Source organism: Mus caroli, chromosome 4 (genome assembly GCF_900094665.2).
Source record: "Mus caroli chromosome 4, CAROLI_EIJ_v1.1, whole genome shotgun sequence".
NCBI classification, from domain to species: Eukaryota; Metazoa; Chordata; class Mammalia; order Rodentia; family Muridae; genus Mus; species Mus caroli.
The window spans coordinates 140019478-140031891 of NC_034573.1; the positions used below are offsets into that span (position 1 = coordinate 140019478).

General features: G+C 51.3%; 1 protein-coding gene across 2 annotated transcripts in view; it reads left to right on the plus strand.

Annotated features, from left to right (window-relative positions):
* The window catches only part of Slc2a5 (solute carrier family 2 member 5), a 26068-nt gene extending 13654 nt beyond the window's left edge, over window positions 1-12414 (plus strand). For both annotated transcript variants that reach the window (XM_021161398.2, XM_021161400.2), the window contains exons 6-13: window positions 4360-4512; window positions 8246-8371; window positions 8454-8641; window positions 8754-8864; window positions 9578-9679; window positions 10857-10932; window positions 11457-11584; window positions 11683-12414. In XM_021161398.2, the coding sequence (XP_021017057.1) occupies window positions 4360-4512; window positions 8246-8371; window positions 8454-8641; window positions 8754-8864; window positions 9578-9679; window positions 10857-10932; window positions 11457-11584; window positions 11683-11889 (1091 nt within the window). In that variant the 3' untranslated portion in view covers window positions 11890-12414. The remainder of the gene's footprint in view (window positions 1-4359; window positions 4513-8245; window positions 8372-8453; window positions 8642-8753; window positions 8865-9577; window positions 9680-10856; window positions 10933-11456; window positions 11585-11682) is intronic.

Sequence of the window (12414 nt, forward strand, 5' to 3'; positions counted from 1 at the left end):
TTGTAGACCAGGCTGGCCTCGAACTCAGAAATCCGCCTGCCTCTGCCTCCCGAGTGCTGGGATTAAAGGCGTGCGCCACCACGCCCGGCTTACTGTTGTGTTTTATAAAAAGAAAGAGAAACCAGGAATATGTTTGGTGGAGGCACGGTATGGTGTGGGGGGAGGGGGCACCTCTGCAGGCCCATGCTGAGGCATGTCTTCCCCCTGAGGTACCAGCCATAGTGTAGAATAGAATGTATTCAGGGCATGGGAGGGGAATTGAGAGGGTAGTTGGAAAGGCAGAGAGAGAGGGAGAGAGAGAGAGTAGAGGCCAGTCATGAGCATGTGGAGAGAGAGGGGGAGGGGAGTGGGACGAAGGTAAAGGAGGAGGGTAAGAGGAGAGAGCAAGAGCAAGAGGACAGAGAGTGAGGAGGGGGGCGAGCAGCCCCTTTTATAGTGAGTCAGCACACCTGGCTGCTGCCAGGCAACTGTGGGGCGGAGCCTAGATGAAATGCCAACACTTGCCACCAAATGGACAACCTGAGTTCTACCTCGAGTCCACATGATAGAAGCACAGCTCCCCCAAAATGTCTTAAATATGTATATGTATGGTGTGCTTGCGAATGCATGGGGTGGGGTGGGGGCAGAATAAATGTAATTTAAGAATCGTGACAGATGCTGGCCCTGGTGGCATACACCTATGATATCAGCTACTTGATAAGCAAGGGCAAGAGGATTGGAAGTTCAAGGTTGGCTTGGACGAACCCTATCTCAAAGCAAAACAAAAAGTAACGAGAGGGTGGGGAATAGAGCTCAGAGGCAGGACACACACACAGAAATAAATCCTAACCTGTGGCTATGGAGGCTCTAACACATGCCATGCTGAGGCAGGAGGATTACCAGTTTGAGGCTAGGCTGACACATTTATGTGTAGCAAGACCTTGTTGATTTTCTTTGCTTGTGTTTGCTTTTGAGACATTCTGTAGCTCACACTGACTGACCTCAAACTTTTAGCAGTCCTCCTGCATCAGCCTCTCGAGTGCTAGGATTACAGGTGTGCATTGGCACACTTGGCTAAGACCTTTGTGGGGGTGGGGGCAGAAACTCCAACTTTATACTTCAAAAAGCATACTTCTAGCCAACGTTGGCCTCATTTTTTCATTTGCATATTTATTTGGGAGTGTAGTACCCCTGTGCCATGGCCCACAGGGGCAGATCAAAGAGGATCTGCACGTGTACGTGTACACACACACACACACACACACACAGAGTTTTCATGAAAGATAATCTGCCAGAAAACAAAACAATGCAACTGCCAAGTGTGCTGAGTTCAAGACCAGGCTGCTCTCCCTACGATGCTGCCTCTTAAAAAAACAAAAACAAAAACAACAACAACAAAAAGCCAAACAAACCAAAAAAAGTAGACTTAACTAAAGTTTCTTATGAAGGGTGACATTATTCCACGTCTTTGCAAATCACTTTAGTGTCTGTCTTAACAGTAGCCATTTGGATTTTTTTTTGTTGTCGTTTTCATGAGACAAATGATAAATTATAGTTATACAGTAAATAAGTATAAACAATCAACAAAATTACAAAACCTCCCACCAGCCCGGGGACTGAGAAACATCCAGCTGACCTCCTCCAGGGTGTTTCCCAGGAAGGGCATGGTGGCACGTGTGCATCACACATGGTCATCACACGTGGCAGCGACCAGTGGCTCCATTATCAGCACCTTGGGCAACAGGGGCGTGGATGGCCCGCGGGAGGGAGGTGCCCCGTGGCTACTGGGGTGAGGCCCCCGGCAGAGGGCTCTTGTAATCCGCTGTAGAATCACTGCCCAGCCGGCTGGATGTTCAAAGCTGCCCCTGTGTTCAGTTAGCCATGCAGTGGATGACAGGCAGCTTCCCGAAGCTCCTCAGGCCACCTGCTCACCCGAGAAGGAAACAATAAACAGCCCAGCCGTGACTGGGGAGCAAAGGTCGCTGCGCTTTGCTTTCTCACAGTTCATGGGTTTGTTGTTTGTTGATCAACTCCTTGGCAAGAGGACTGAAGGCTTTCCCTGGCCAGAAGGAATGCAGATATTACAGTTGCTTCCCCATCCCACCTCCACCCCCTCTACGCCACGCCCCTCCACGCCACGCCCCTCCACGCCACGCCCCCTCCTCATGCCCGCCCTGTCCCGCCCCAAATTTACTCTAGGGTCTTCCCACTTTGGTCTGCAGGGCCTGTCCCAGGAGAGCGGCATCCCTGTAATTTTAGCCCTGGGGTCCTGAGACAGGAGGACCTCAAGTTTGAGGCTAACATGGGCTACATAACAAGACCCCTCCCCCCGAAAATATCCAAAGTAGAGAGTGCTTCTAGACACGTAAACGTACTTAATCCAGACAAGCTTACCAGGATTTTGTACTTGTTCTCATTTTGTCGTTGCTGTTATTTTTTTTTTTTACATGTACTTATTGAGTGTGTTTGTGTACGTGAGGGGCACATCTGCCACTGCTTGCTTCGGAGGTCAGAGGATAACTGGCAGGAGTTAGCTCTCTCCTCCCACAGTGTGGGTCCCCGGGGCGGGGCGGGGTGGGGGGGAATGAAAGTCAGGTTGTTGGGTTTTGTATCAAGAGCCTTTACACGTGGACCATCTTTCTTTCCTGGCTCTCTCTCTCTCTCTCTCTCTCTCTCTCTCTCTCTCTCTCTCTCTCTCTCTGCTAAACCACAAGTGTCTTTTTGTCCTGGGGATGGAACCCAAAGCCCTGTGCACACTAGACACGCACTCTTCTCACCTCCCAGTGCCCCACCTATACTTTTTTTATATTTATTTTATTATTGAACTGGGGGAGGGGGCAGCTTGGAGGAGATGTGTGCACATGAGTGCAGGTGCCTGCAGAGAAAGGGGGATGCAGTGGCTGGAGTTACAGGTGTTATGAACCTCCTGATGAGGGCGCTGCCAACCGAACTCCGGACCTCTGCAAGGGCAGCCAGTTCTCTTAACTGCTGAGCCATCTCTCTGGCCCTTGCATTTTTGTTTCTCAGTTTTTTTATATTTAGTTGTTTATTTTGTGGGGGGAAGCAATGTGCATCCCCCTCTTCTTCTGCCATGTGCATCCTGCAAACTGAACCCAGATCACAAGAGCTGACAGCTGGTGCCTTTATCCACTGAGCCATCCCACCAGCCCCCAGTTTGTTTATTCCTAAAAGAGTCATATTTTGACATGATGGGAAATTTTACAAGATTACATAGCGGGCGGGAGGGGGGGGGGCGCTGGAGAGATGGCTCAGTTCAGTTTCTAGTACCCAAGTCGGGCAGCTCACAACCACCTGCCTATAAAATTCATCTCCCAGGGAATCTGACATGCCTGTAAACACACCCACAAAACACACATGCCAAATCACATTACTAAAACAATAAATCTTTTAAAAACAGATTAAACAGTGGAGTTCAGAGCAGCCTCAGCATACATAAATCCCAGCAATGCATATATACAATATATATTGAAATTTGTTATTTTTTACATTTTAAGCTTTTCTTCTGAGTTAACTTGCCACTCAAAGCTTTCCTAAGGCAGGGCACCCCTTTGTATCCCAGGCTGGCCTGGGTCTAACCTTCTGCCTGCTATGTGTGTTAGCTGCCTAAGGCAGGAGTTTCTTGCCATGTGCTGTCCCCAGAAAGTAAGCCAGTGGGCAGGGCTGTTGTGCCTTCCCATGACTGATTCTTTTCTCTCTGAGGGGAAGGAGAGGGGCGTGTCTAATCCTCTTCCCTCTATGACCTGGGCCAGTCAGGAGCAAGGATGTAGGGTCTGGCTGGGCTGCACCCCCAGATAACACAGTCAAGAAGCGAATACGCCTGTCAGGAGCTTCGCCCATGTGATTTCTTTCCTTGATGTTTAAGGAACTAAGAAATAGAAGAGGTACTTACAAGGGCCGTTCGTTCGTTCATTCATTCATTCATTCATTCGTTCACTGTGTTACAGGAGGGTGTGTGTGAGAGGCAGGGGGAACAGGTGTGCACTTGTGTGTGGAGGCCAGAGGTCCACCACCTCTCGGGGGTGCAGCACTTACCAACGGAATTATCCCCATTTTAAGGGCTTGGTAGGGGGCAGGCTAGATAGTTCACCTGGCAAGGTACATTGAGTCTTCGAAGACACAGTTGGTTTCTACCAGACATTTTCCGGGTTGTGTTCTTTTTTATTTTATTTTAAAGATTTATTTATTATGCATACAGTATCCTGTCTGCATGTATGCCTGCACACCAGAAGAGGGCACCCGATCTCACTATAGATTGCTGTGAGTCACCCCAGGCCCTCTGGAAGAGCAGCCAGCGCTTTTAACCTCTGAGTCAGCTCTCCAGCCTTCCTGCTTATATTCTTACTGTGACTCTCCTTCCAGGTATCTCTTCCAACGTGGTCCCTATGTACTTAGGGGAGCTGGCCCCGAAAAACCTGCGAGGGGCTCTAGGAGTGGTCCCGCAACTCTTCATCACTGTCGGCATCCTTGTGGCCCAGCTGTTCGGCCTTCGGAGTCTCTTGGCCAATGAGGATGGTGAGAAGAGGCCCCAGCCCCGCCCCCTCTCCCCAAAGCTGCTACCTAGCACCATTCCTGGAAGCTTCTGCCCTCTGACTTCCCTGTTATGTCCAGTGGAGACAGTCCATTGTCCACTCGGCTGTTCCGGAGCTAACCACACGGGTTTTGCCTGAACAAGCATGTGGTGACAGTTCCTTCTAGAAGACAGCAAGGCTTCTCAACAGGAAGGGTCTGTTTCCCCTGAACTGCTAAGTGACTGTCCGCACTCTCAGAAGGCACTCTGATAAGTGGCATCATTGCCTCCTCTTTCTCAGTCTCAAGACACTTTATCCCACCCCGCCACCCCACTGCCACCTCCACCCCCGTGTTGAGATAAGGTCTCATTTAAGCCAGGCTGGCCTCAAACTCACGTGGTAGTCAGAGTGTCCTTGAACTGGTGATCCTCCTACCGCCACCCAGCAAGCCCTGAGATTACAGGCAGGCAAGACCACCGCTGTTTTATGCAGTGCTGGAGATCTGTGCAGATGCTAGGCAAACACTCTCCCAACTGGGCCCAGCCCTACCCCCATCACTTCTATTTTATCTCCTTCCTCCCTGTCTTTCTTTTTGAGCCTTAAGCCTCTGGAAGGGAGGCCGGTTGCAATGCTCATGCCTGCCGTGGCCTAGGCGCCATGTCTTCTGTAACAGCGCATCTGTTTCTCTCAGCGGCCTCAGGAGGTCATGTACTTTAAACATACCCATTTTACAGATACAGAACCCGAAACTCAGCAGATTGAAACATGTGCAAAGTCCTGTTAAGATTCAGACCCGGCAGCCTGAGCCTGGCTGGCTCTGTGTCGAGATGCCATGCTCCCCTGTCTTCTTGTCATCCCTACATGTGTCCAGGACCCCTCCATCAAGGTGCCACGTTATCCCTAGGAGCTGGGACCTAAAATCAATGGACTAGGGTTGAGTCTCAGGGAGCCCCAGGCAACAGGAGCAGACTCTCCGCTACATCGCACTGCGCAGGAGGGCAGGGGCGGTTCTGTCCTGAAGAGAACATTCTAGGCCCGGGCAGAGGAGACAAGAATGTCGAAATCCTTTGTGCCTTTAGGGAACTGAAAGGGGTGACAATGTTAGACTTCCACCCTTGTCTGTGACTTTCTTGCCTTGCAAGGCTGCGGTTTAACCTAGCCCATTTTAGAGCCCTCAGTGTGACCCCTGGCTTAGGACAGCTGCTCCGCTATAACAGGGCTGGCCAGCAGGTGGCGCAGTGAGAGGAGGCGCAAGAAGAAGGCACCCGCGATTAAGGCTGCACAGTGGTCAGGGTTGAGAAGTGGGATCTGGGTTAGTGTCTGGTGACCATTGGTGCCTTGGTGAGGAGAGCTACAGTGTAGGGGGCTAGGCGGAGGGGCCCAGGGGCTGGTGACCGTGGCTCGCATGGGAGACAGCAGTACTTGTCACAGACAGGGCACGGGAGATAGGCACAGGGTCCCACGATGATCTGGGGCCCAGTTCTGATCAAGGGGCAGCAGGAGGTGGAAGGACATTGCTCCAGCCTAGAAAGTGGTGGTTCATCCAGGAGCCAAACTTGACGTTGGGTGATACTCATATTCTAGGCGAAATTAGGTCTTTTTTTTTTTTTTTTGGCCAGGAGCAATGGGTTATGAGATGGGGTGAAAGTTCAGAGGTTCGCGTGTATCTTGAGGAAGATTCCAGCTAAATGAGGGTATCCCTGGCCTGTCTCTTTTTTACGGAATCAACTACAAAAGACCAGGGAAGTTGGACATAGTGGCGCATGGCTGTAATCCTGGGGCTCAGAAGGTAAAGGAAAGGGACTGAGGGACGTAGAGTCAGCCTGAGACACACAGTAGGTCTGAGGCCAGCCTGAGTTACATTCTATTTTCTTTAAAAAAAAAAAAAAAAAAGCCAAGATGGTTCAGTATGTTGTTGCCAAATGGGATGATCTGAGGACCCACATGGTAGAGAGGAAAGTGATGTCATAAGTTGTCTCTGCTCGTTGCATGATCTCTATGGTACTCCTTCCCCTCCCCCCTCCCTCCCTCCCCATCTCCTTCCCCCTCTCTTTCTTCCTCTCTTTCTCTTTCTCCCTCCCTCCCTCCCTCCTCTCTCTTTTCTTTCTCCCTCTTTTACACACACACATATCATAAAATAAATAGGTAAATTAATACAAATGTAAAAACTCAAAGCCCAAAGTGCATGTACTCTGGCCATCATGGTGCACGAACATCAGAAATCCCAGCCCTCAGGAGGCCGAGACAGGAAGACCAAGCTCCGGGCCAGCCTGAACTCCATGAGACCTATATCAGAAGGAAACACATGACTGGTTGTTCAACAGCCGTCAGGTGATTATAACCTCCTTAAATTGGATGGGCAAGGTCAGCCATGTAATCACAAGCACGATTCAGCCTGTGTGCATACAGTTTTGCTCCCAAAGGACTAAGTGCTCTCAGCAAGGGGCCCAGACTCTGCCTGTGTAAAATGGGGCTGGACTGGGTCCACTCCCTAAGAGAGTGTGAGCTACTTTGTGATTGGCTGGTTGGTAGCTGGCACACACATGCCTATGACATCACTGGCCCAGAGCACAGGAGAAAAGGCAAGAGAGCCAGAGATGACTCAAACAGGGGGCAGAACTGCTCATTTGTCTTGGTAGCCACTTATTCCATTTTTTATGCAAATGGGCGTTTTGCCTTCATGTCTGTCTGTCTGTGCACCACGTGGATGCCTGGTGCCTGTAGAGGCTGGAAGAGGCCATGAAATTCCCTTACAAGGTGGCCGTGAGCCACTGTCCGGGTGCTAGAAACTGAATCCAGATCCATATCTGCTGCAAGAGCAGCAAATGCCCTTAGCCTCTGAGCCATCCGTCCAGCTCGCTCTATAGCTATTTTTATTGTGAACACATCACGCTTGATTCCCAGTAAACATAAAGAAAGACAAAGAAACCAGATGCTCCAAGACCACTCCCCAGGTCAAGAGAGAGCTGCATGGAATCCCAAGGCTGCTGTGAGCCCCTCAACAGCCTCTCCCTTCCCTGAGGGCAATCCCTGTGCTAACCTAAACCCCCGTCGTCGTCTTGCTTTGGGTCCAGGCTCATCACCATTGGAGATGGTAGGGTGGATTTTTCACCAGCTTCTGAAAGTGATGTAAGGGCATTCACTAGACATTGAGTGCTTATGCTCCATGTCACGCTGGACAGATCTGTCCACGCCATCGCTGTTTGCCTCGGTAGTCAGTTACATCCTAGGGTCACGGGATGACTACTGTGTCCACTCTGTGGAATATAATGGGTGTTTGCGTTACTGTTGCTCTTGTTTCTGAGTTTATCAGTATTGCTCCGACCACTCCAGTTTAGGTGTCCTTGTGAGCCACACAAGCGTCTCTGGACATGTATATACCTGGGGTGGGATGACAGGGTCGGTCTCAGCATGCTCCAGCCGGCTGGTCTCTAAAGGACAATGCGGGTCTGTATAATGGCACACGGAGACCTGCCATTTGCCCATGTCCGTGCCCACATTTGACACCACCAGATGTTCTTGTTTGCCCAGCTCCTCGATGTGCCGTGATTAGTCATGCCTCAGCTACTGTGTAAATAGCCACCAGACAATCCACGGAAATAGTCACACTTAGTCCCCAAAGAGCCCTCATTCCCCTCTCAGGGCGATGGCTCAGAGTGCCTGCCACCGTTCAGAGAGTGGAGAAAAAGGTCTCTACTTCTCCCGTGCTTCTGTGACCGTAAGCTCTTGCTTTGCAGGCTGGCCAGTTCTCCTGGGTCTAACTGGAGTCCCCGCAGGCCTTCAGCTCCTCCTCCTCCCGTTCTTTCCCGAGAGCCCCCGCTACCTGCTGATCCAGAAGAAAAATGAGGCAGCTGCTGAGAGAGGTGAGGTCTGTGGCGGTTTCCTCCTGATTGGGGCCCCGGGCTCTTCGGCTCTGAGCTCATGCCCTGTGCTCTTCTCGCTCAGCCCTCCAGACCCTCCGAGGCTGGAAAGACGTGCACCTAGAGATGGAGGAGATCCGGAAGGAGGATGAGGCTGAGAAGGCGGCGGGCTTCATCTCTGTGTGGAAGTTGTTCACTATGCAGTCTCTCCGTTGGCAACTCATCTCCATGATTGTCCTCATGGCTGGCCAGCAGCTGTCGGGAGTGAACGCGGTACGGGCATCCTGTGAGCTTGGGGTGCTGACGAAGAGGGGTTGGGGTGTGGTGGGCCACTGGCCATCCTATGCCCGAGGGCCTCTGCCAACGCCCCATGCTTCTCCTCCAGATCTACTACTACGCCGATCAGATCTACCTCAGCGCAGGCGTGAAAAGCGACGACGTCCAGTATGTGACGGCCGGGACTGGGGCCGTCAATGTGTTCATGACCATCCTCACGGTGGGTGTCCACCAGGCGACGGTCCCTTAAGCCACCAAGGGTGGAGGGATATCTGAGGAGTGTAAAAGCTCCCAGCTTGGACAGAGTTGGGCTTTTGGATTGCAATGTGCCCCCTGAGCTCCGACGCCCCAGCCTCAAAGCTCTGCTGTAAGCATATCCCTGACTCTAGTGTGTGGGGGGGGGCAGCCATGGGCCCCTAACACGGAGCCCACAGTGTGCCCTAACCTCTTCTCTCTGGGGCTGCTGAGCATGGCAGCATGGCAGAAGTGCAGGGTCTCTGCACAGGCCCTGCTGGGAGCTCATGACTCGCTGTTTAGTGAGACTTGGCCCCTGGGCAGAGGAGCCAGCCACGCCTCCGTGTGGACAGAATCTCTCGTTTACTCCAGTACCTGGCTTCTTTGCAGGAGGCCAAAAGCTTCGAACCACAGGACTGTGGCTCTTGATGTGAGCGCTCACTTAAGAGTGGGCAGCTGGGGCCTAGGAACCCAGCCAGACCCTCCAGGGGCCAGCCACTGACACATGCCTCTGTGCTTGCACGTACAATTATTTAGACACCAGTGGCTGGGCACACACTCCTCCTGGCCTCTCCAAAGTTGGTTGAGGGAGAGTGAGGGCTATTCCTGAGACGGCAGCCTCTGGCGGGGGTACTCTGTCCCACAAGAACACTGGGCACGGGGTCTAGAAGCTCACAGTCTTCCTTCCCACACCTCCAGATCTTTGTGGTAGAGCTTTGGGGACGGCGATTCCTACTCCTCGTCGGCTTCTCCACCTGCCTCATAGCCTGCTTAGTGCTGACGGCTGCACTGGCGCTGCAGGTAAGGAGCGCTGTGCTGATAATCCATTTAAAGGGACCTCAGAGAAGGTGGCATCACATCAAGAAACGAGACGGGAGAGAGACCCTCTCGGGGTTCTTTAAACCAAGAGTGAGGCCATGTTGGAGTTCTCCTTATCTCACCTGTGTCCCCGACCTGTCTGCAGCTTATGGCCTGTGTTGTGTGCGTTTCTGATGCCTGTCTCTAACAAAGGGCTTTGTTCTGTGTTGATTGTATTTATTGAAATATGCGATTGAACTGGAATGAGGGGTACCTTTTCTTTTTTCGAGACAGGGTCTCTCTATGTAGTCCTGGCTGCCCTGGAACTCACTATGTAGACCAGGCTGGCCTCAAACTATTTTTACAGAAAAATTTAACAGAGTTTTACAAGGGAACACGTTATATACTGACCCCAACTGGACTAGAATAGCATCCAAAACCACACACAGATGCTATCAACCTAAATCCACATGTTACTTCCAACACATGTAAGATATTTGTTGTTCAAGTTTGCTTTTGGCCTTTTGGCTATTTTCAGCAAATGATTACCACAAAACACACACATGTACATACATGCACGAACACACGTGTACACACACATACACACATGTACAAATTCGAGGATAAAGCAGTGCATTAAGCTTAGGTTTTAAGAGCTGATTTCATAGGAAATCAAGGCCTAGTCAGGTACCATTGCTGCCTTAGTGGGAGAATATACTTACCGAGGCTGAGCACACAGTAGGAGGTCAGGTTAAGTACATAGTTGTCCATGATCTCAAAGCATGTTAGTAACTTAGCTACAAGGTCCAGCAAAAGTTCTGCCCCTTTGAAGGCCAGAGGCGTTTTCAGGAAAAGATGAACACAGCAGCTGCCAGCTGAGCTGGTGGCCCTGCTCAGAAGTGACACGCATGCTGTCCCCAGCCTATGTTTTCACTGTAGTAAAGGGACCAGGCACCAGCATGAGTTCATCCTTGCGGGTATAGTCATTGTCAGATGTCAAGGGACTGTGTGTCCAGTTCCCCTTCAGGTGACGTCTAAGATCTCATCAATTTGTGCAGCAGAGTCGCTGCTGGCTCCTCCCAGATCCTAGTGCCATTTCTGCCCTGAGGTCCCTGAGACGCCCACCCCAGATGACCTTTGCATTGCTACAAACTAACTGCCTGTCTCTCCACCCCTACAGAACACCATCTCCTGGATGCCCTATATCAGCATTGTCTGTGTCATTGTCTACGTCATAGGACACGCCTTAGGACCCAGTATGTATCCCTTGGATGGTTTCATGGTCTCAGTGACCCACATCCTGATCCTTCTTGATACTCTGAGTGCCTCCAGGGAGGGTGGATGTGACCCCAAGTGTCACAGGATGGGAAGGGCTGTAATTAGCACTATGGGTTGACAGTGCTGCCATGTTTGATTGGCAGAGTGAGCTGCACAGGCAGCCTCTGTCATCTGTCCATCATGTCTAGCATCCTTATGACCTGCATCTGCATCCTCACTGCCTCTGCCATCCATCCATCATGCCTGTCGTCCTTATGACTTGCCCAGCATCCTTACTTAGCCACCTCACAGAGTCTTGTGTCTTGCAGATACTCACTGCCCCCATGGTCAGGTAGCTAGGGTGCCAAAACACCCGTGGGCTCAAGGACCCTTTGTAAGCCACTGTGCCATCCAGGAAAGTGTCTCCCCCACAAACAGCATTGATTGATGTTTGATTGATGTTCTTCTCTGCACCCTTTCCCTGTCATACCTCTCCCTCATCCCTCTGTCCTCCCTCCCACAGGCCCCATCCCTGCCCTGCTCATCACTGAGATCTTCCTGCAGTCCTCCCGGCCAGCCGCCTACATGATCGGAGGCAGTGTCCATTGGCTCTCTAACTTCACTGTGGGGCTCATCTTCCCCTTCATTCAAGTGAGTGGCACCCAAGGCCCCAGCATCACCCACATCCCCAAGCCACCAAGCCAGAGCGTTGTAGCACACCCTACCATTGCTGATCCTTCTCCCCACAGATGGGCCTTGGTCCCTACAGCTTCATTATCTTTGCAACCATCTGTCTCCTCACCACCATCTACATCTTCATGGTCGTCCCAGAGACCAAGGGCAGGACATTCGTTGAGATCAACCAGATTTTTACCATGAAGAACAAAGTGTCAGACAAATATCCGAAGGAGGAGGAGGAGCTTAGCACCCTCCCGCACACGATCTTGGAGCAGTAGCAGAGCCAGGCCACCAGCCAGCCTGGCCGGTCTGCACGGACCTCCTGTCTAGACGCTGGTTCTGGGTTCTTGTCTGTGACACTGGAAGGGAGATGAGCCTGGTGGGAAGTGTCAGCTCCGTCACCGGCCTCCACTCAGTGGGAACATCTGCCTGCTTTTGTGCTTTCCTGCCGTCTCTAACTATAGAGGCCAGTCATAGGCTCTTGGTCTCATGCAAAGCCATCCCTTGCCTTTACCGGGTTGACTCTGGTGAGGGTCTTGTAACATCGCTTTTCTAACAAAAAGAGTTGCTGCAAGACCAGATGTGATGATCATATTTTACCAGCAAAACTGACTCTTGTGTGTTTCCCGTGGGCCTGGAGAGAACTCTGGCATCTACTTGGGATTGATGTTGTCTTCTTTCCCTACCCAGCCATGTCATAAAGTGGGGGAACAGACCATTTGCGAAGACACACCGAGCGTGGATTATTAACTGTAAACAATACTACTTTGTATAACCAATAAAACAGATATGATCACTTCTCA